The 24,224-nt window shown below is 40.3% G+C and overlaps 2 protein-coding genes across 13 annotated transcripts in view; one reads left to right on the forward strand and one right to left on the reverse strand.

Annotated features, from left to right (window-relative positions):
* Positions 1–14,843, forward strand: part of ARHGAP22 (Rho GTPase activating protein 22) — a 154,322-nt gene extending 139,479 nt beyond the window's left edge. For 5 of the 7 annotated variants that reach the window (XM_071811955.1, XM_071811953.1, XM_071811954.1 and 2 more), the window contains 4 exons: positions 3,318–3,391; positions 5,233–5,354; positions 8,052–8,955; positions 13,135–14,843. In XM_071811955.1, the coding sequence (XP_071668056.1) occupies positions 3,318–3,391; positions 5,233–5,354; positions 8,052–8,955; positions 13,135–13,363 (1,329 nt within the window). In that variant the 3' untranslated portion in view covers positions 13,364–14,843. Of the gene's footprint in view, positions 1–3,317; positions 3,392–5,232; positions 5,355–8,051; positions 8,956–11,338; positions 12,332–13,134 lie in introns of those variants that run through there. The other 2 variants (XR_011740303.1, XM_071811956.1) reach the window with 2 other exon arrangements.
* A 2,697-nt stretch (positions 14,844–17,540) lies between these two features.
* MAPK8 (mitogen-activated protein kinase 8) overlaps positions 17,541–24,224 on the reverse strand; it is a 51,340-nt gene continuing 44,656 nt past the window's right edge. For 5 of the 6 annotated variants that reach the window (XM_065843904.2, XM_065843905.2, XM_071811960.1 and 2 more), the window contains exons 11-12: positions 23,790–23,867; positions 17,541–22,747 (exon numbers count right to left, since the gene is read on the reverse strand). In XM_065843904.2, coding sequence (XP_065699976.1) covers positions 22,602–22,747; positions 23,790–23,867 — 224 coding nt within the window. In that variant the 3' untranslated portion in view covers positions 17,541–22,601. Of the gene's footprint in view, positions 22,753–23,789; positions 23,868–24,224 lie in introns of all 6 variants that reach the window. The other variant, XM_071811961.1, reaches the window with a different exon arrangement.

Consider the following 24,224-nt stretch of genomic DNA (forward strand, 5'->3'; position numbering starts at 1 on the left):
CTAAGACAGTGGGGCTGGTTTCATTTTGGTCATAAGATGTGCAGACGGGGAAGTTTGGGATCCATTAAGCACTATTTCACAAGAGTAGAGACACTGCCAAGTTGGGCAAACATAATTACATATCACTGCTCGGCTTATTAATTATGTAGTTTGCCTGATTTTGCCTGCACAGGCTGCAGCAGTTTGGGAAGCAACATCTGTGTTGGTTTTGTGGGAGCAGGGCCAAACTCAGATGACTCGTAGTGCAGTATTCTCTTTGGATTAGAAAGGTGATGAAGAGCACTAGATAGCCAAAATTAAAGCTTACAAAATATGGTACTGCTGATAGTACAAAGTTGTCCTGTCAAGCTGCTGTTGTAAACATAAGCTTCTTTGTTTGCTAGGAAAATCTGGACCCTGAACAAGGGCTGTTTACTGTTTCAGAAAGGAAGGTGGAGTACACACACCAAGGGTGGAGAGGTTGTACGTGCACAGTAGCGCATGGAGAAGAATGCAGCACAAAGTCATACCCAGCCTATACAGCCCGAATTGCCTCCCACATGGAAAAATCCCCCTGCTGAAAAATGTGGTTTCATTGAAAGCATAATTTTTTAGCACAAATTGATAAGCAGGGAATTTCAAGATCAAACCTTTTACTTTTAAAAAATATTTTAAAAATGCAATCTATTGTTTGAAGTAATAATGTGTTTTAATTTCTCACTTGGAAGTTTTTAATGAGACTTTTGGACTGAAAAAAAAATTTTCTTTACTTTTGTGCACCCATTCAATAAAAACAGAATTACTTAGGGTAAAATAGCCATTAAGATGAAATTGTTGGCACCTCATGCTGCTACATTGTGACTGTAGATAGGAATTACTGTGATGTTACCTTGGCCTAATCTCCACATACAGCAAAAAATACTCTAGCACTGCCTTGAGCTTTCAATTTTTTATTCAGATTGCTGTTCATCTTCATTCTGCACCCAACTAATCTCTGGTGTTGGAATGCAAACAGAAATGTAACAAAGACCTTGGGTTCTGCTGAGGCCTCCAGGTATCTCAGCAGGACTGCAGTGTTAAAAAAGATTTAATTCTGAACCCAGTTGGTTGGGAGGAGGAATTGAAAATGAAAAACAGTTTTAGAGTAAGAATGAATGAAAGATCTTCAAATCTCTAAAAACTCATTTGGGTCTGAGCTGACTTGACATGGTAATATTTTAGCTTTTGCTGCTGTCTTTACTCTAGAGATGCACACAGTAGTAGTTCAGTGGGCTAATAGCGTGGCACTGAGTTTTTAAAGAAGGGTCTGAATATGAGTGAACATCTTAAGTATTGCTTTTTTTTCCAGCCCAACTAGAAACTCCTAATTGGTGCCGATCTGTTACTGACTTTGCAAAATCCTTGGGTTTGGGATAACTCCTTGGAGAGGATGCATCTGTCATAAATTAGTCATGCAGAGTTTTCAAGGAGGGAACTGCAAAATATTGTGATGAACGACAGTGCAGTGCCTCTATTGCTTGCTAGTCTGCAGCCATAAGCATGATCAGTGCAATCGGTTAGTAACACAGCAGATTGTATCTTGCATTTTCCTTTCCACTTCGGCTGTGGTATCACTAGGCTCAGCCTTCCACCATCTCTTGGTCAGGTGGTTGGTGGGTATGAACCTGTGGCAGAGCTGATAAATGCTGCAGCAGGAGAGAAAGCTTTTTTTAACCTGGCGGGTGTTTGTACCTTCAGGAATATGAAGATACTCTCTGTGTAATACCACATTTGTGGTTCTTTATGACAGAGCATGGGTGATGCATTTTTAGAAACTGTTTTTCTTTCAGGTAGCATCTTCTACTTTTAGGTCATGTTTCTAGCTGTTCACAACTGCCTGCGCTTTCTGTTCCAAAGCCCCATCTTGCACCCAGTGGAGCCATGGTGTTGTAATTCAGAGCACTTGAAATACAGTGCCAAATACAATCCTGATTTCTGTATTTGAAATAAATTGGGTTACAGAACAAAATTGAAGAGGGAATTAGGTCTGTTAGCCCACCTATTTCTAGTTCAAATTCCTCACTTGAAAGCTGGATGACCTGAACAGTTTACTTTAAACTCCACATCAGTAGCAGCTGTCCTTGATTCAAACGTGTTCAGAAGTCTGAAAAAGAGGACTGAAATTTTCAAAAGTGACTGGTCTTTTATGGGTATCTCCATTGTTGACACTGTGAAACCAGCATAATTTTTAAGCTAAGGAATCAAAAAGGACTTACTGCTTTTAAGAAGTCTTTTTTAAGGTTCAGTTTTTTATTAGAAGACTTTTTTTCTTTCAGTGCTGGAACACATAATAAAAAGTGTGTATGCATTCAGGACATTAAGGATGGAGGCAGGAATACATACTGCTCTCTGGATCTTTCTGACTTGTCTGAACCAGAGATATCAGGAAGACCTTCTAAGAGGCTGGCCCACAGAATTCCCTCCCTAGCAGTCCTTAATAAATTGAGGAAAGTTTGAAATGAATGTCCAACTGCAGTTTTAAGCTTGGAACCAGCTGCTTCTGGAATTTCTCCATCATTACTTAGCTTCATCATTAGTGAACAACTATCACTCTTCCCAAATGTGCCTGGATATCTGTTGTCCCACAAAAGGTTTAGTTGTCTCAAAAAATACACAAATCTCCAGGGCAACTGCAGCATTGACAGGAACGAGCAAATAATGCATGGGACTGTGGAAGGACAACAGTCTTCTGAGTCAGAGGTTTTCATTAGATGATTTAAGTAGCTTCAGGGTTTTAAGTCACTCATCCAGCGGATGTCTCATCTTACTTCCTCATAAAATATCTGTCTTTACATTAAAGGTATGTCACAGCTCAGAATGACTGCAAATGGAAGTAATTAAAAAGGAGGTAGTTGAATTGGAATGTTGTTTAACTTTTTTAAGGAAAAACTCTCTTCTGCTCAGTTGAGCATTACAGCGATGTATTTATACTATATTCAATGCCTCAAAGTTTCAAATAGGCCAGGTGCTGAAAAAGCACATTTTCTGGTATATTTATACCAATGTCAGTGGGCAGACTTTGAAGACTAGCAGGCCTCGCTAACTGAAGTTTTCTACATCAACCATTAAGAGTTGACAGGAAGTTTTCCACTAATTTTTGAGAACTGAATCAAGTTCTGGACATTGCATTTTTGGTAAGGCACAAAACACTGGATAACACATTTTTTTAAAGCAAAGCTTCCTTGTGTTATCAGCTGTTCATAGTTTTGACTCTGGAAAGAGGTCTGGGTGGTACTGAAAGTCACGTCTGCTTTGCATCATTTATATTAATAGCTCTCCTTGGTTTTCTTGTCCCTCAGGGTACCCAGGAACTGGTTAGACAGGTGAAGAATTTGCCCCAAGCCAACTACAACCTTCTCAAATACATATGCAAGTAAGTGAAATTAATTAACACTTGGAAAAGTGACTAAGTTTTGTGAGGCTCAGTCTTACATGCAAATAATTTACTCTGAAGTATGAATATTCAAACTCCACTTACTTGTAAGTTACTGCTACTATAAAGCATGTGGAGGTGAACATGCAGCCTGCCTGAAGGAAGTTCTCAGTTTATCCAAGAGCATCAGCCAAGCAAACTGCTGTCACCTACACCCTTGGCAGCAGGCATGAATGAAACTAATATATTATTTATTTCAGAAGCACTTAAAGACCAGTAAAGAAAGGCATTTTTTCCAGGTACTGCACAGCTGGAAGATTTATGACACAAGCTGAGTAGCAGATGTAATCAGAATAGCCGCTCTGGCCTCAGCTCTGATTTGGAAGTGGGGTCATGAATGGCTTCCCCTTGGAGTACCAGGGACTCTGCAGCCCTGTCTCCCCTCATCTCTCTGCTGACCCTCCCAGTTTTTGCAAAGTGAGCTGGAATGTGTTTTGGGAGCTGGAATGGGCTATTACCCTAGATACAACATAATGAATGTATGTTGTATTCTAGTCTCTGTTGTTGTTAGTTCCTTTATGACCAGTGGGATTTGCACATCTGGAGCAGGCAGTAGACAAAAACACTGACATATGAATTCCATGACTTATTCAAGATGTGTCAAGCCCTTCCCAAGTGTACAGATAGATAGCATTTCTGAAATGTGTTTTTTGAATGCTTTAAAAAAATATTTTGCTTCACTATGTGTTTGTATAGCTTTTTGTTTTAATAGCTAAGTGCCTCAGAACATGAATGGCTGAGGCAGGGGAATATAATTGTACGTGTTTCAAAATTAAGAACTGAGGAGAGGAGAGGAGAATTTGTTCTAACTTTGTGAAGAAAACTGAGGGTTCTTGGCTCTCAGCATTGTCCACCACAGGGTGAAGCCACAGAAAAAAATGGGAGTGCCTAGAAAAGTCATGCTGGAAGTAGAAGCATTCAAAAATTGGCCAAATTGTAGAATCACAAGGAAGCTTTTTCCTTGCCAAAATCTATCCGATCATCCAAAAATTAACAGTAGTTAGGAAATGGAGTACATAGTGGGACTGCTCACTTTAGAGACCACTGAGTCCTATTTCCTGCTATTGTAGTTTTGCATGTCATTTGGTCCTTTTTACAACTTGGCTAATGATGTACAAGCATGTTTGTTACAGCCTTTATCTTGCTGTAACTTCTATTGGGAGGCTGTTCCCAACAACAAAAACATTAAATGTTAGAAACTTTCTGCTGATTTCAAGCTCATATATATGGATAGCCATGGATAGCCATGGATTTCTTTATGTGCTGCCTTTGGCTTGCATAGTCCTTTTCTTGTGTTGATGTTTGCCCAGCTGGTGTATTCACAAGAAGCATTTGGGCTACCTCTTTGCCTGTATTGGGTTAGATTCAAGCAACTAAGCTCTTTCCACAGACTGCTAGTTCTCAGACAAAGAGATGAGTAAAATGTCTTTTTACTTCTGTTATGTCTGTAAGTGAAAACTGGCAGAACTTAATCTGTGTAACTGTAGAATTCCTATAAAAATGTGAAAATCTGTACTTTCATACCCAATAGAAGGCTGGATCCCTTGGTAGGTTGTTACCTTTGACAAAAAACATCCTCTTCTCTCTTGTTCATACACTCGGAGGGAGCTCGGGTTATTACTGAATATCTAAGCTGCACTAGGCCCTAGAAATATTTCAGATATCAGGGTTGTATAAACACAGGACAAAACTGTTAATGCTCCAGAATGCCTACAGTCTAAATATGAGAAGTGACTTCTTATTCCTCTTCTCCTTTGATTTTTCTGGGGGGACTTTTCAAGGTTCCTTGATGAAGTTCAGGCTCACTCCAACATTAACAAGATGAGTGTCCAGAACTTGGCTACAGTATTTGGACCAAATATATTACGACCCAAAATGGAAGATCCAGTGACCATGATGGAAGGTAGGTACTACCTTTGTGACATAAACCTGTGTTTTGGAGATGTAAAAGCAAGCTGAAAGTCATGCACTTGTTGGTAGCTGTATCACTTGACTGCACCATCAGCAACAAGTCAAGCGATCCCTTTCACCAGTGCCTGTGAGGGGAGGTACCAATTGGCCTCTATCCTACTCAGCACTGACCTGGGAGTGTCTTTCCACTACATGAAAATGCCTTTGCCCAGTTATAAGTTATGTGAAATTCTTTTTGAACATACAGCTGAAATGAATGATCAAATGTTCTTCAGCAGGACTGTGTGTAAGTACCAAACTGCTGTTTAGTATTGGCGCATTTGGGTGGTTAGACAGATCTCTGTAAAGTACATCCAGTCTACAATAAAAGAGGGACTGTAGTTATTGCTGTGCCACAGAGCTATAGCTAGGTGTCTTAGAAGTGTTGTCTTCTAAGCATGCTGTGTATGGGTCGGAACCCAAGAAGTAAATTGAAAATCACCATTAATTTTGGAGGTAAAAATCTGAAGCTTAAAAATTATCTGACTTTACAGGGCATGATCTGTGGCTGGCTGACACTAGGGCTAGGAGGCAGCCCTTCTCCCAGGTGGCAATGGACCATAACTACTGTATTGCAAGTTGTGTCAGGGTCTTTGCATCAAGTTTTGTGAGATCTTTGCAAGACTACAAAAAGACCTGATGGATTCATCTAGCATTAGTAAAGATGGAGAGGCTGTGCCCAGGATGTGTGAACTCAGCCCTGGCACTGCTACCTAGCTGTAGGAGACAGCTGATGTGGTGTTCTGTGTGATGAAAATCCTTCACAGAATTCCAGGATGATCACACCTTAGCGGCAGCAGTGCCTTTGGCTCTGCACAAGTGATCTCTGAAAGGCACTGCAGATGTGTGCCCCACTGATGGCAACCTACTATAAGGTAACAGGCCAGCTTCAGGCCATGGCCTGATATACTGTAGTTGTTCAGGGACTTGAGGTCTGCCACAGAGATGTGGGATGTATTACTAAGGGCAGCTTTGAGACCCCTCGAAGGTGGGAGGAGGTACAAAAATGTGGGGAGGAGAGAAAGGGAATGCAGAAGCAGATGTAGTTATTCAGCATTACAAAGGTGGGGGTAGCTGAAGTCTCAATGTGTTGTGTGATGCGGTGACTTCCCCTAGTGGCCAGCTGGCCAGTGGCAATAAATCTTTTACAGCCTTGGCCAACAACATGCTTTTTGTTCAGTTCTACAGATTACAAGTTTGGGTTCAGTTCACCTGAGGCACTTCTTTTGCAGTCCAGCTGATGACAGAGGTGCTTGTACTGTATGTAGATACTATGGTTTCATGGTCTCTGCTAATCATCGTATGAAAATATGACAGTGATGTCATCTGGAATTCTGTATTACCACAGATCTGGAGTGCAGAAAAATGGTGATCCAGTGACTGGATTTTTAGACTTAATCATTATATTAATAAGCAACAGCACTGGAAATGTTTTATTTTATTGTTAGTTGAGGATAGAAGATTGGTTAGATAGAAATAATGGAGAAGTGGGAAAATGCTCTTTTTCTTGTTGTTGTTTTGTTTAAGCTTTAGGCTAATATGGATCTGAAAAGTCAACTCATACAGAAAAATATTGCTGCCATTCTCAACAAAAAAATCACTATAATTGGGTCTCTCTTCAAACTTAGGCCATGTATTTTAAATAGAAATATCTGAAGTTCGACAGCTAAATTATTAGGAGTGACCTTATCTCCAGAGACGTTTATTTCTCTCCTCACGCAGACATAAAATAGAAGTTGTATGTGAGCTCAGTACCTCTTGCTATCAGGCTGAAACTTCATTATTAAATTCAGGCTCTTAAACTCCTGAATATGTTAGTATTATTTTCTATTTCAGACAATGATTAAAGATAGAATTACTTACATATTTGCTCTTTTTAAGGTTTTCCTCTTTTGTACAGAAGTGCTTCATATTAGGTTTGGTCTCAGTTAGGTCATAATGGTCTACTCCACTACTGGAAAATAATGACAGTTTATTTCTGTGGACTTAAATACTTTCAACTACTTTCTGTACTCGTTGTACACCTTCTACAAGTGCATGTGTCATACAGATCTTCCAAATTTCTCAATACATTAAGAGTGCAGCAGAAGGCCTGAGCTGAAATTTTTGATTCTTCAGTAAACACTACCTCTTGGCCCATCAAGACTATGAAACTGGGTGCAACGTAAGTCATGGAAACCTGCTGGTTTTGGAAGCTGGACAGAGACGTGCTCCATCCCAGCTAATAGGTTAGTGTGTCCAGGATCCAGCGTGCGTCTCTGCACAGTGCAGTGCATGGATGCACATGCCAAGATTGATGCTGACTCTGAACCCCATGCCTTGTTGTGGTACTTACATAGCCTGTTTTCCAGGTGTACTCCTCCGTTGCCCTTAAAAGGTGTCCTTAGAAGGCCAATTTATTAATCATTGCTACTGATCATTTGTACTCTGCTAGTCAGCTACATTCATGAGCTAGCCTGATATCTGCATCCCTCACAGTCCCCTTTTCCAGCACTGGGAACAATTCCAGTGTCTTGCAGTCCTGTACAGAAATGCCCAGAGCAGTTTTTTGTACAGACCCAGTGCAGTGCACGGTGCCTCCCAAGGAGACAGGGAGTGTGTGTCTGAGGTCTTCCATGCCTCACCGCTTGCCTTTGTTTTCTTCCCACAGGCACCTCACTAGTTCAGCACCTGATGACAGTGCTGATAAGTGAACAGGGGCGAATCTTTGCTGTTCCTCAGGCAGATGTGCCAGTGAGCCAGCTGGAAATCAGACCTGTGCGTCAGCGCAGTACTGTGGAGTGGATCTCTGAGGAGGACGGGGAGGACAGCAGGTCAGAGAACAGGGTTCCCAGCCCCACTGATTTGCCTTTGAGCAACGCTGTGGCACTAGCGGCCACTCCTGGAACTGCAGTGAAAAACACTCCTTCAGAGCACAGCGGCAAATTGACTCAGCCTGCCACCAGCCCCAACAAAAGAGTGCAGACACTGCCTCCATGGAAATACTCCTTCCGTCAGCAGGGAGCACGGTCTGTGAGTCCAAAGCTTGGTAGCTCATCCTTAGATATCCCCAACCTCTCCTCCAGTGGGAACTGGTTGATGAATGGACTGTACTCTCTCCGAGGCCATCGCCGGACAGCATCTGGAGAACGAGTTAAAGACTCATGTTCTTCTCAGAGACTCTCTACTTACGACAACGTCCCTTCATCCAGCCTGTCCCTCAGCACACACAGTATGGCCAGCACCACGTGGTCTACATCATCATGTGAAATCTCTGTGGTGGACACGATCAGCAGCTGCCCAGCCTGCCGGGCCAGCGACTCTTCTACCTTAAGCTCTCTCAAAACCGAGTGGGTAACTCAGGGCTCACTCTCTCAGAGTGAGGTCAAGACTGCAGATCTGGACAACAGCATCGATGGGTTTGAAGCATGCAGCAGCAGCTGCAGCGAACAGAGCAACCCAGCTGCAGCTTCCAGAGACTCTGTCAAATGCTCTAAGGCCTTACAGAGCTTGGTGGTGGAGCTAAAGACAGAACTCAGCAAACAGAGGACTGAGTATGAGAGTAGTATCAAAAGGTAATGTTGTCTGTCAGCATTACCCCTGTTTGAATGTGGGTGTGGGCTACCAGGTGTATCAGATTTTTAGACCTGGAATTTGGGTTTGGGAGACAAGAGACTTGGTTATGATCCTTCCTGACTGCTCTCTGAATCCAACTTTTATCTCTCTGCTCTAAGAGAGGATCAAAAAAATAGCATTTCTGTCACACAGGGAATTCCAGAATTTTCACATTCTATGTTTTCAGTGGAAATCAGAACTGCACAGCTAATGCCAAAGTCTGCTCTTTGTCAGTGGCCAGCAAAGCAGATATGTGTCTCAGAGGGAGGGACTGAGTCCCAGGGTGGTCAGGTCCCAACAAGGAACTCTGTTGGTCTGTACAGGTGCTGAGATTTGTACCACATTAGTCTGAAACTGGGGGGTTTTTGTTACTTTTCCTAACAGAAACATTCTTCAGGAAAATGATTTTGACCATTCTTAGGGTTTTTTGTGATGGTGTTGGGACTGCATCTTAGTGACAACTTTTGCAGCAGCCCTTTTGTGTTGAACCTCTAGAAACCTTGCTTTTGATTTTTGATGTATTTGGTGGTTCTTTGCTCACTTAGCCAGCTACTGACTCAAAGCAGCAGCAAGGTGCTACTTGCACAGCAGATATGTGAACTGTGCAAGTATTTGCCCACTCTGATGTGACTGCTGGTGTTGTACTCCTAGATTTATGCTCAGAAAAAATTCCCAGTTTTCAGGAGAAGTGTGTGTGAGGGCAGGGGCTGTAGGAAGTAGAAAGTATTAATAACTAGGAAGTCATATTTATTCATTTTTGTGAGTTAGTATATTAGGTTTTATGAGTGTAAGTGCTTAGTAGAATGACTTTCAGGCATGTATTCAGGGAAATATGTATATGAAATATTGTTGCTTAAAGGAATTAGATATGGTTTAGTATACAACCATATGCAAAATTGTATACCATGTTTTAATTCAGAAGAATCATCATTGGCCTGGGCTCTGCAGCACCGGCACCTGGCACTGAAGAAGGGCTGTAGTCCTGTTTCTTACAAATAGTTGAGTTCTCAGCTTCATTTGTGTGTTATTACTGTTATACTCCTTCAATTGTTACAACTCTGGTAGCATTTACATGCCTCAATCTATCTCCAAACAGTCTCCCAAAAATGGTACCAAAAGCACATATGACTGTTTGTAGGGATTGTAGAGAACAGCTTTGGGGGTACACGTACCCCTTTTTTCTTGTTTAAATAATTTCTCAAAAACGTATCTGAACTGTGACCTCTTCCAGTGGGCAAGCTGCTATGATAGGAATTTCAATTGCTACCTTCCTGCTTTATGATCTCCTGTGGCAGTGGCTTACCAGCCTCTGCAGCTTTTCTGCCGCTTGCATTGTCCTGCCTTGGTATGTGAGGCTGGAAGGAGAATCAGGCCACGTAGCAGTTTCAGTTCCCACCCAACGTCACGGGGTACAAGAAAGGGAGAAAAGTGTCCCCGCCTTGTTTCAGAAAAGCTGATGAGGACACCAGTTGCTAGCATAGTGTGTTGGAAAAGGTTTGTGAATGAGGATGGTAATTCATTTTTTGGTTTGTGGTTTTTTTTTGAGCTATCCTACCAATGCAGAGTGGAAGGGAGGTGAGGGTACATGCCTTGCATTTGATTCTGCAGAGCTGCCCTTGCAAGCCTTGTTGCAGGGATAGAGAGTAATAAACCAAAAGTAGACCAGGCTGCAAAATGTGGAAATCTGTATCTGCACATTTTTACCTGCAGCCTTGGGGAAAAGAGATGGCTTTCCACCTGTTATCAGTAAAACTGTTCCAAGAGGGACAGCTGTTGACATCAGGGATAGCCAGGAAGACCTGTCCTTCATTTCAGGTATTCAGCATTTTCAGCTGTTCAGCTCTTTACACCTGCCTTTCTCCTTCAGCAGGACAGGGACAGAGAGCACTGTGGCTGGAGGGAAGGACTAAAAATCGGCCAGGTCTCACAGCATAGAGTAGCCAGGAGGAAAATGCCTGACGAACTAACAGTTTCATAAAACCAGGCAAGATGCAATCACTGCCTTTTTGTATTAAACAGGATGACTCCAGCTGTTCAGGATTACAGCCTGAAGGATCTTGCTGTCAAGTCAATGAATTTCAAGCCAAGTTTTTCAGCTCTGAAAATTTTGCAAAGTTTTTACTGCATCTGCAGCAATTTACATGTGCAAAAAATATGTTCCTTTTGAGACTGCATGAAAGTCTGCTCCTGTTGAAAGACAGGCACTAACTAGCAAAGAAGGGAGGCTGCTAACAGGAAAACTTTGGGCAGCCTCACTAGCTTTACTTTATTGAAGATAATTTAGTCTCCAAATGTTAATAATTAGTTCCTTTATGGTTGTACATGTGCTTGTGTGGTTTGCAGAACTTCATGTGTGTAGCAGGGCACGTTTTAATGAAGGAATATGAGCTTTTTGTTGGCACATACATAAGCGGAGAGAAAGCAGAGTCAGTACCTGCCTGGGGCAGAGGTAAGGAACATTTGCTGATGGAAAAGCTGTTATTTATCATCATCAACTGCCCATTTTCTCTCTCTTAGTCACAGGGAGGCAAGTTTTATGGCCTTCCTGTAACCAGTCTGTTCCAGAGCACTTCTCCCTCGAGGTTAGTATAATTATCAGGCATTCTCTGTTGAGTTTCAGTAATTCACATTTACCACCTGGGACTCTTAAGAAACTGGAACTATCTTGGAGAGGACTATTATGTTGTGTATGTAGAAATGCAGTAAGTAGTGTGACCCTACATAATTCAGAACATGGACAGCTAGTCCAGGCTGCTGTAGCTGACCGCCTAAGCTATCTGGTGGAAAAATTTAATTGGTAGAGCTGTATGATGTAACAAAAAAGTCATAAAGGGTCTGTATGTGGGGAAGCACCCTAGCTTCAACAGAGGAGTTCTCTTGCATTATAGAAGACAGCAACTTGGGCGATATACATCTGCCTTCACTGAGATGGGCAGTATTTTGCAGACATAGTACACGTGTTCACTCATCAGTGCAGCTGTTGGTTTGCTGGACTTGGTGATCAGAAAACCCATGTGTGACTTTTTAAGTTGTTGTGGAAGTTGTGACAAGGATAATATTGCCATCCCTAGCTGTACGTGAAGGAAGAGTTTAAGGGATGCACTGCATTGCTTGCATTAATTGCCTCTTGGTGCTCACAAAATCGAATTCAGACTGTTCTGAGACTGTCACAATGGTCCCTTTTTCTTTTTTTTCGTTGTGGAATCTGTAGGGTGTTCTTGTTGAGTGTCAGTTACCTTAAAATTAACCCTTTCACAGAGAAGCCAGGCACCCTAGCTTCACAGTTAGCTATTATACTGATCAATGAAACAAAGAGGGGTGGGGTTTTGGCTTTTTTTTTTTGAGTTAGAGGGGCATAACTTTTCCTAGGAAAAGCCTAATGCACCCTTTCTAAATATTCTAGTGATCAGAAATTCCTTTCTGGATATACCCTCTCCTCTGTCTTGTGACTGAGAAACATGATGGGGAGGACAGCAAGTGAAGTGCCTTCTGTTCTGGTTTCAAATAAAAAAACCCCATGAACCTTGTTCTTTGACCTCCTTAGAGAAAAGCTCCAAGTCTTGCATGACAGCTTTGTCCACAGAGAAACTTACTTATGGTTCATTTTTCAGATATTTCCTCACATGAAATACTGGGGTTTACAACATCTTGTACAGTATGAAACGCTCTTATTCACCCACCCCAATGTCACTGACAAACTTTACAGAAAATACCATAAACAGATGGTGCAGAAGGCCTGTGACCTCATTCGTACCTGATCTCCAAGGATGTTCCTCTGTACTGGATATCCATGTAGGGAAACATGGAGGTTAAAAGATTATTTTGGAATCATATATTTGAACTCAGCCTAACTGAGGAGTTAATACATCTCCTCAGACATTTCATTTGTTGTACAAAAGTAAGCATTGCATTGTAAGATTTGAGCATATTTTCTCAAGGCTCCAGCTTTCAAGGAGTTTACGTCCTTAAACTCAACATTAATGAAATGGCAATTAGTACCCTCCTTTAAGACGTTCTCTTAGAATGAAGATATTTTAGCTCTAAGTGGAACAACTTATATTTATTATAGCTATTGGCAGTATTTATCCAGCCTCTTAAAAAAACCTCTTTTTTTCTTCTCTTTCTTCTTTGGTTTTAAGAATTGAAGAAACAAGTGCAGACCTGAAGAAACAAGTACTTAGGTTAGAAGAAGAACTGGACCAAGAACGAAAGAAGTACACAATGCTGGAGATAAAGCTGAGGAATTCTGAACGTGCTCGTGAAGATGCTGAGAAGAGAAATAACCTCCTGCAAAAGGAAATGGAAGAATTTTTTTCAACATTAGGATGTTTAACTGTTGGGAGTCAAAGTGCTAAAGTCCCCAAGTAGAACAAGCTGATGTACAGCACAGAAAATTCTATTTCTGGCAAAACCAGTGAAAATGCACATTTTATTCTGGTATACTCATGTATCATGAGTAATTCTACAGTGATTGTGCTCTAAGTGACACTTGCTTTGTTGTCTCTACATGTGCTGTAGTATTTGAGCCACCTGGGAATGACTGCTAAACACAATGCTTGAAAGTTTAGATGTCAGATTGCCCAGAAAGAGTGGGCAACCCTTTTTACCCACAAATCAAAAGACAGCATTCTTCATAGCTGTACTGCTCCCATCTTTGGATTTACTGCACCATCCTTTTGCTGGCTCCAGGACCGTGGAGATTCCTGCAGGGTGGGTGGGATGGTCAGAAAAGATGGACAGGCTGAGCCTGCAGCTGAGGGCTCCTACACTTGCACTTGGGAAAATGGCAGTTCCAGTATGTCACCACATTCAGTGTAGTTTAGCACATGGATTTAATGAGGTATTTTTTTCTCCCCACCCCCTACATAAAGTTTGTTAAAATTTCTCATTAAAGTGGCATTATTTTGCAAAGATAGTGTGAAAACAAAGTCTACAAACAAGTTTAAGGTACCAAAATCTTGACAATTCATTAAAATTGTCCCTTATCCACCAAACAGTTCTAAACTGGATGTGATTAATAATCAGATTGGCCACACAAACTCCATGGAACTTTAAATATGCACATTTTGCCTTAGGTATCTGGGGGGGTTGAGCCAAAATGGAGCAGTATTAGCTGCAAGGAAAAAAATCTCATGAGTGAGTTGATAGGTAGTGATCATACATCAAGGTAGGAAAAAAAGATTTTTATCATCAAAACACATCCAACTGCTGAGGCTTTTTATGTATAAAACTTAAATAGCAAAACCTATGGTAAGAGAAATCAGTGCAATTAGTGGTGGAAAAGGGGGAAGGGTGGGGCTCTGTTTTTAACTTTCCCAGGACAATTTGCGTTTAGCTGCCTTGTAACATTTCTCATGACATCAGTTGATTTTTTTAATAGTTAGTTCACAGGGAGATGAGGGGACAGGAGGAATACAGCAAACAGTACAGCAGCCCATGTTCATTCCTTCTATTAAAGAAATGTCATTAAGAATGAAGCTGTAATTTCCAGTAACTAGCTGCTAGGGCTCACTGCGCCATCAAGGGAATTTGAGAAGTTCTGCCTAACATTTCTAGTGCTCTGAGCCACACAGAGCCTGCACACAGAAAACTGTTTCACCAGATTCAGCTTGAACTCTGCCAGCCAGCCCAGCACCTGCAGCACTGTTCACCCTCTCTTGGCATGTATCTCTGATATCTTGGGCAGCTTGAGTCTCACGGGAGAGATTTTTAATGGAAAAGTGGCACAACACCATGAACTGGTTAAAGTATAAACTGTAGCGAAGGTTCTTGCTTTATTTAATTATTTTCCAAAAATGACCTGGATCTGTCTTTTCTTACTAGAGAATATAACCCACCGTCTGGAAGTGACCTTAGAATGGGCTTTTTTATGTATCAGCTTACACTTTCCAGTATTGATTTTCTCCTCATCATATTACAGATATCCAGATATTTCAACTTTTAAACATCTAGAAGTTGTTACCTTGTTTCTACCTCACTGTGACACTTCTTCCTCTAGAAATGTAAACCATTTAAAGCGAGTGAAAAAGTGAAAAAAAACCAACAAAACATCTCAACCTATTCTTTCCTAGTTAAGTCAAGGAAGGTGCTAAAGTAATCCGTGTGGAGAGGTTAGTTCAGTTATTTCAAACCATTTTCTCTTCTCCGCAGCACATCCAGCCGAGCAGGACCCCGCGCTACGGGCGTTGGGCAGGAGCAGCGCGCCCCCTGCCGGCAGCAGCGTCGCCTCTGCCTTTTTTCCACACAACTTTCTTTTCTGCCTTTTTTCCCCTCCTCGTTTTGTTACTGTCACAACTGATCCTGCAAGGAACGCCGTAGCTTGTTTGAAACAGCCGCATTGAGATGCATAATGTTGCAACTGTTGTAACGATGGTTTTGAGCCAGGAGCAGCACAGCAGGCTAGGTGTGTCAAGCACTATGCCAGCCATCACAAACCAAACCTTATGACTAGAAAAATTATCTGCAATTAAAACATCAGGACTGGTAAAAATAAAGTTTCTACTGTCTGAGGAATTCAATCCAAGTAGTAGTAGCACCCAGGTTATTTTAACATCCTCTTCTATTCCCACCCCCAGCATGGGTACCTTTCACTATATCCATATCCTGGCAGCCCACATCCCTGAGACTATTTATGTTGCATTATCTCCTGTATGTATCAAGTGCAGACTACTCCCTTTAGTTCTGGCACACTACAAACTTAAGAACCAATCTGTGCCAACTGGGAGCCTAAAGAATATGCAAGACAAACACTAAACTCAGTTACTGGCTAACTCTGAATGAAATCAAATGCAGCTAGAATTCTAGATATTATTTAACTGTTTAAGCCTAGGTAACCACTATAGATAGCAGAACTGAGAAAGAAATGTGTCTAGCCCAAATCTTCAGCTCCAGGATAGGATCATCTCTCAGCTATGTAACACTGCATAATCTTACTCTGGCATCCAGTATAAAATTCACAAATGAAACTGTACCCACTCACCTTTTTTCCATTTGACTGTTGTGCTCCAGAAACAGACACCCATTCTTCTTGCTTAAGAGGGATAAATTTCAGGTCCTTTTGAAGGTGATCTACTGCAGTAAATGAAGCCTGCAAGAAGCTGTAAACTACCCAGTTCATCTTAAAGCAAAACATGGTAGGATGTTAACTCTAAAAGACTGCAACAGGAGGATAATGTTAATTTCCAGTCATGGGCAATTATGCAAGAAACGGGAACACACCTGCAACTGTTGTACACAACGTCATGAAACAATATGCCCTTATTTGAAGAAGATGATACAAGCCTTCCTAGTTTTACCTCCTGATTCTGTGCTCTTTCTTGCCACTTCATTTGCCTATTGAAGAAAGCATTCCTTATTTTACAGACCTTTCACTTATTATAGCTCCCGGTTTAAACTAGCAGGTTTTTTAAAAGCATTTGCAAGATACAGGTTTGTCAGTAATTAAAAGATATGACATTTCTGTAATTAGGTAGATGTATTTTTTACCATAGCTTCACATGTACAAGCTTCCCAGCCTGGAACACCCCTTCCAGAATTATGCAGGCAAAAATAGTGTAAGAAACTTTCAGTGAAAGAAACCCACCACAAGCATATGCTTAAAAAAATACAAAGCCAAACAGCACCATTTCAGAATAACAAAAAAACTTCTATAGGTCTCCATGGCATTACATTTATCTACATTTGCTAGTGAGTTCCATGCAAACCAGCCACACTATGGAGTGTTTCAGCTCTGGGATGAAGTCAGCCACAGACAAATCCATGGCAGAGCTAAGACTGTCTCATGTCTTGCTCTGTATGAATACATGAGTTGAGTTGGAATCAGCTACACTTTATGCTAGCTCATGCAAATTAAAAAAGAGCATTTCTGAGCCTCACCAGCTTTCTAGAAGAGCAGCTCATGAATGGCTGGTCCAGAGAACAAAGCAGGCTGCATGGTACTGCCCCGGTCAAGTACCTTTCCCTTAAGAAAGTACCCAAAGACACTGTTAACAGCAACCAGACAAACACAACTCAAGAGCATCCTGAGTCTGCAATTAAAGAAAAATCCCTGAGAGCCTTCTGGAAATGAAGGCAACGAAATGCATTACATTAGGATTCAGGCCCACTGCAGAGGTGCCAGTGCAAGCAGTGGCCCTGGCACCCATTAGCTCTCCAGGATCAGCTCTTCAGAGGTCAGATCCCCCAGGCTTTTCCAAAACTCAGTTTTGAGAAAGGTTTTTCCTGAGAGCACAGGGACTGAGCCCTCTTTTCATACACTAGATCACCCATGGCTTACCTCTTTCTGCAACACAGGATCTCAGCAGTTGTATTTCCAGGAAAGAATGAATTCCACAGCCTGTGGCACATCCAAAGTCCACGGGAACGGAGAAATGGAAGAATAATATCACTTTGCTCTAGGCAAGCTCACGCACAAGACAACACTTTAAGTACCATTAAAGACAGATTAATTCTCCAAAAGGCCTGATGCTAATAAAACTCCAACTGCAGCCTTCTGAAATCCATACAAAATCCATTCCAGCCTAGCAACGAAGAAACACCAAATTCATAATGGTCAAACTTTTTTCCCCTTTTTTATTTAAAATATCATTATAACCAATTGACATACCAGATAACAATGTATACATTCCAGTGGTGCACATGTAATGACCTATGGCATGAATGATTAAAAAAACCACAATGTTCTCAGTAATGCCCCACCAACAGCTTATTTGGAGGGAATAAAGGAATAACAGGAAAAGGTATCAAATGTGGGGAAGAAAGAAAATTACAGTTTTCCCCGGTATTTTTAATGGTGTATCTTCCCCTTCATATTTCTTGGGACAAAATAAGATTAAGAATATACTTCAAAAGGGGCAGAATGAATGATCACAATAATTAGGAGGTTTTTTCCAACTTTAGTAATAAAAGTTAAACAACTCTCAAAAATAGACTAGATATTGGGCCTACAAAAGTAATTCATCTGTATGCAAAGCTTACCAAGAATTATTCCTTTTGTAAAATGTAAAGGATGAGCTGACATTACTAGTAAGCTATTTTTACCTACAAAACCAGACTACAATAATAAAATCACCAATTTACAGCTAACACAATATTCTAGATGTAGATTACTGTACACAAGTTATATATTACACATGAACATCTTACGTGAAATACTTAAGAAACATACTTACTGATATTGTCTCAACATTGGCCACTAGGTTTATTTTTCTAAAGGAAGTGTATTTTCTACTCACATTCAGTGTAGTTCCAATAGTAAGGGATAGCTTTGCTTACTTAAAAAAACGTAGAAAGTTTGTGTGAGGTAGTTCAAGAAAACCTAGCTTAGAATTTTAACTGCAGAAGTAGAAACACAATGTGATCTGATTCATAACATATTTCTGTAATGCAGAGATATCTGAAGAAGAGAAGGATGTGAAAGAGATCACTTAAAATACCACTTTTATCCAGTGCCCTTAACTAAGAATAAATTAAATGGATTGAAAATTTGGGAAGGCAGTAAAGCATTATCACATTTCTCCATTAAAACCTTCTTTCTAATCCTGCTGAAAAATGCAGACAGCTCTCCTTCAACTCCAGTCCTCAAACTAAATACAGAAAAACCAAAACACTGATGGGAAAATAAAATGTAACAGTGTTGACAGGCTACTGTCAACAGCAAATAAAAACATACCTAGAAACAGTAATTCACTTCCTTTAGCAACTTGTAACAGCAGTAAAGCCAAGTGTGAGATGAACCATCTTCTCCCCTTTCCCCCATAATCAAGAAACATTTAATGCCTCACACTTTGGATTACAGGCTGCATAGGAACTATACCCACGTTCTAGCTTTTTGACCGTTTTTCTTTATGCAATGTTGAGATGAATGCCGTACACATGAATGCAGGAGGGTTATATTCATGCAAACACCCGTCAAGGTGCTTAATATTTGCTCTCTAATGAAACAGTCTGTGTTCACAGAAGCAATTTTCTATAAAACAAACCCACATCAGTAACACACAATTTCCTGGGGCACTGAGGCAGCAGAGGGTGCTGTTGTCCCACGCTCCCCAAATACACTCACCATGTCCTCCCCTGCATCCACACCCCAGGGCTGGCAGGGGGCTGACCCAACCACTATCTTTGTGTCGAGCTGGAACCCTTATCCAGAAAGAGACTCTTACACATAGCATAGCAAGGTTCTTCTAAACTAAAAACCCAAGCTGCACAGCACCTTCATAGGGAAAAGTGCCACATCTATTCGGCTTAGCAGAACGAATGCACTAGAGGTGACCTGGTCAGTCAGGCTGCTCTAATATTGGTCTGGCAGGCTAGCTTCTCACACACACTAACACACAACAACTTCGATTCTGACCCCTCTTGTCTTGCATTAACAAAGACTCCACAGAGCAGAGGTGCACCACACACTAACAGTACTAATTCCCAACCCCCACTTCCATTTCAAAATCCTGAAGAACCTACTTCTACGAAAGGGAAGCAGCTATTTTATCCTTGGTAACTGCCACAGCTCTGGCCAGAGAAGGTGGAAATTAATCTCGTCGTTATTATTGTCCAACTTTTAACCTCACCTGACGTAAGAAATCAGACAGTGAGAGCACTGTAATTCAGTCCCTACCAACTTCCCATGGATCGGAATTGCCCTAGAAGAGGAAAGCTGCATGCACTTTAGTGAAGCCTGTTGTCATGAGAAGATTTTGAAATAACAGACTAAAATAAAGCTTAATAATACTTTAAGAATAAAACTGTACAGTGTATTAGATAGTATATGAGCTAACAGCATAACAATAGACAAAGACAGCTGAACTTTAGCTGCCTATTTGTCTTCTATCTGTGGGAGCATACAACTACCTATGAAAAAAAATTATATTTCAACTAATAAAAAGGGAACTTGGCTAGCATGTTGTTGTGATACTTTGGTTACTGAATCTGATTTTCTTGTCTTCGAAATTTGCCATCACTTTAATTTGCCCAAAACGCAAGCAACTGAAAACAAACCAACCAACCAAAATAACATCACTGCTATGAAGATGGTGCCAAAAGTGAACTCTAGGTTCCCGCTGGCAAAGCTCTGACCTCACTGAAGTAATCCCTTTAAACACAGCTCACTCCCACTGCACTATGTTGCAGTGGACAGCCCCACCCATTCATCAACCCTGGCCTAAAAGAAGAACAGCTCAGTTCTACTTAGAGCTTATGAACTAAGTTACTACTGATAGCATACTGTGGCAAAAGCCTAGAAAATGTTTCACTCAATATTAATGTTAAAAGCATTTTTTCTTTAGGACACCGGAAAGTGCTAACAAAAATTATATTAAGGTTTCAAAATATTTCATTCACCACTTCAATCCAGAGGGGTCCAAAACAAATTTAAATAGTTACCAAATATTTATCAAATTCTCCTCTTAATAGCACTTACAGGCATCAGAAGTTGATTTTGCCAGTATTAAACTCATTACACTGGGTTGACCAGAATATCATTTGATCCCATATGACAATGGAGTACTGTTGTATGACCAAAATTTTTGGCTTAATTCACAGCTTAAACTTTGATAAAAAATTACAAAATAGATTGTTCTGTTGATCTCTGGTTAACTTGAGTAGATTTTCTATATTGCAGTGCTAGATTAATCCAAACATGCCCTGCCTATTCTGAGGTAACAAACGATTTGGCAGGATCCTGTAAAATAATTGCCTTAACAAATGTGGTTTAGAAAGGCAATATTGAAATATTAGATAGAAGTGAGGAAAGCAATATTACACACACACAGCACTTACCAGCAGTCTAGCCAGGTCAGGAAAACAACTGTGCAGTTTATCAATTTAGTCATCTTTGACACCCTACCATTCCTTGTAACCCTGTATGTTTTTTAAAAAGACATGTTAGATACTGAAAGCGTTACTATCACTTCTGTTTTTCTGAAACTGCAAAGACAAATTTTCCTCTTCCAATTAGAACTCCAAAAAGATACCTATTTAACCCAGCAAGCAGAAGGAACCACACTGAAAATCATTAGACATTTCTGGATGACCTCTGTAGCCAGTTGTATTATTTGTTTATGCTCCTGCGCCTGGCAAAACTTCTGTGGTTTTTTATGCCCATTTTTGTGAGCATTACTAATTCCTCTTCACACACAAAATATGCATCTACACAAGGCAAACAATTATACAGCCTAGCTTCACTAAAAATCTGCATTTTCCAAACGAATAAATTCTGAATGATTGTTTAACTCATAGATAAACTTAAGTCAGTTATACATAAATCATTCAGTAAATATAAAATGTAAACAGTTAAAATACTTCTGTGAGGAGCAGCACCATTTTACATGACTATTTAGTAACTGTTGTATACATTTCAATATATCTTTTGTTTATAAAGTGTATTGAAACCTGGAGCTTCAACATCGAAAATTATTGAATATTTGTTAAAAAGATTTCTGCTACACTGGTCTCATGGTGAAATGAAAGAGATAAATATTAATTTATACAGCACTACTTCCCCCTCCTTTGGATGGCATATATTGCTCACTTAATGCATTAACTACAGAAATCCTGAGGTTCTCCTACCACTTAATGGTTTTTAGCAATCAGTTACTTCTGGTGGAGAAAGAATAGCTGAAGTTTTGCCCCTATTGCATTCATGTCATTCCCTCTTCTATCCCAAAAGCACTCACCTTTGTAGACAAAACCAGTAAGAAACAAAACTCCCAAGAATCACATGTTATATGAAAGTATAGCTTCAGCATATTCATTTTCCCTGTTGGTAGTCTAGACATCCTGGATGAACTTCATTTTGTGTGTATAAAAACAGGCTACGAGCTAGAAGTAAAGAGTTTATTTGCATTGCAATGTATTATTCATGAAGTATCCTCATGTTTTATGGTGATCACAAGATTTGGCATGCCACAAATCTGCAGAAAACATCACATTACTCAGTTAGGCTAGATATTTCTGCAGCTTTGAAGATATGCTTTGCTTTCTTAAGATCATAAAACCACTCAGATGAGGTTACTTTCCAAAGGATTGTTTACTGTTTCTCTAAAAAAATTCACTACTTGTTGCTTTTGCTGAAGTTGTGTAGGCAAGTGACCAAAATAAAAGAGGATTTTATTCACTGCCAGCACCACAGTAGTATGCCCAAAACTACAGGTGGCTGCACTGAATTCTCTCCCCACTCCACCTGGACATGAACATGCGACCAAGCATAAAACTTGAAGGATATCATGAACAAAACATCTGGAATAAATTCTAATTAAAAAATTGAAAACCTATAAAAACTTAAATAATTCATTATATGGCAATGACCACAACATTAATATGTGCTTTGATAAAACAAATCTTACAAATTCAGTAAAAAAAGAATAGCAGCATAATAGTAAAGCAAATATGCAGATTTTAAAACCACAATAAAAATTATCAGGTTTAATATTTTACAGTTAATTACAGCAAAAAAGTGGCTGCTTTTAACACAACTTACAGTTTAAAATTACAGCACTTTATGATGAATGCTACCATTATTTTTGAAGAAACACTCAAAAATACCACCAAATTTTAAAGGTGCCCTATTAATGACTAAAAGGATCCCCCTCCCGCCCCCAAAAAGACCAAGTAGTCATCTACAGCAACCCAGAGGTCCAGCTGAGGTTTCTAGACTGCTGTCTGTATCAGAGGCCAATGTTGGATCTGTTGACATTGAAGACACATCATTGACAGATGACGATGAAGATGGATGTTGAGAGCCATTGATCATTGCTGCACCTGTGCTATGAGAAACAAAACAGCAAATCAGTTGCAGATACAGTTGCACGGTTCAGTCCTTACATTAGTCTGTCTCTCCCTAACAGCCATTACTTTCCCCTGTTTTGGCAAGTTTGGAGAAATGTGTCTCAGTTCATCATCCAAGTAAATAAAGACCACAGGTCTTTAACATAGGGCTTAATGAATGGAATGTCAGAACCACAGAACTCACATGGCATGATACCTGTCAAATTACAGTAAATGGCTGAAGGTTAAAAAAATCACAAACATAGATAATACTGCATAAAGCCAGAGCTACGGTACCCTAACTAAATACTGAGATGCAAAGCCAGAATGTATCTATATATTTACATAAAGAAAGAAGGGGACTGTTTTTTTTTCCATCAGATAATCCCCCTTTGGCCTGGGAAGTAGCTGGTGCTCAGCCACAGCGCATACATTCAATCTCATTCATCTCTGATTTTTCAGAGTCTGGAATCAGTGAACTCTGAGAAGAGTCACCAACTGCTGTCCCTCTCTTGCCATCATTTTTCAACAGTGCAAATAGAATCCTATCAATGGTCAGTCAGTGGTCATATTTCACTCCAAAATTCAGCAACAGTTTCTGAAAGTGATCCATAATTTCCCTTTCTGTTTAGAGGGAATATTCAAGGGAGAAAACCTAGAAATCCTGTTTGTTTACTTAATGGATGTAAGCAGTGGTTATATCTTTATTTGAAGCTGCACTACCTACAAGTAACACATCTAACCAAATCATGGCAAGAGTAATAGTACATACTAAGATGTTTCTTGAGGACTGAAATGAATGAAGCATCAGTTATGTGGGGACAATAACAAAGGAATTTACCAGATTAATAAAAAGAGATGTCAACCTCATACATTCCATTCAAATAAGCAATATCTCAAAGAGAATTCAAGAGGCTATTGGTCATTAAAGAGTCATATTTTCGGGTTATGTTAGTCTTGGATGTCTTGAACAGCTTTACTCCCTCCTGATCTACAACTCAATGTAGCTCTATACTGTGCTTTTATTGTAACCAACCTAAAGGGGCTGGTTGTCCACGTATTACTCCATTCTTGGTTCTCTCCTCCAAGTCCATGACTTCCTTGTATATCAACTCTGAAAATGCAGAGAAGGGAAGGCAAAAGATGAATTTGCAAACCCAAGACTGGATTGATAATCCATCTCCCATTAAAATGTACATTTAAGTTTCATAGGTTTATTAATGTTCAGAATTAGTTTTGAACAATAGGCTACAGGACAACTGGTAAGTGATATAAAAATGTACAATTCTCTTCTGTTGGAGCTACAATGGCCTGGCACTCTCAAGAACACTCTGACATTCCTCTAAGACACTTTTGTCCAGGCTGCTTGGGCACCTGAGGTTAAAATTAATGACCATTCAGTTTTTATCAATGGCTTCTTTGGTACAAATAAACTTGATTAGTAGTCTACAAAGGAATAGGTAGGATCAAG

Source organism: Patagioenas fasciata, chromosome 8 (genome assembly GCF_037038585.1).
Source record: "Patagioenas fasciata isolate bPatFas1 chromosome 8, bPatFas1.hap1, whole genome shotgun sequence".
Classification (NCBI taxonomy): Eukaryota; Metazoa; Chordata; class Aves; order Columbiformes; family Columbidae; genus Patagioenas; species Patagioenas fasciata.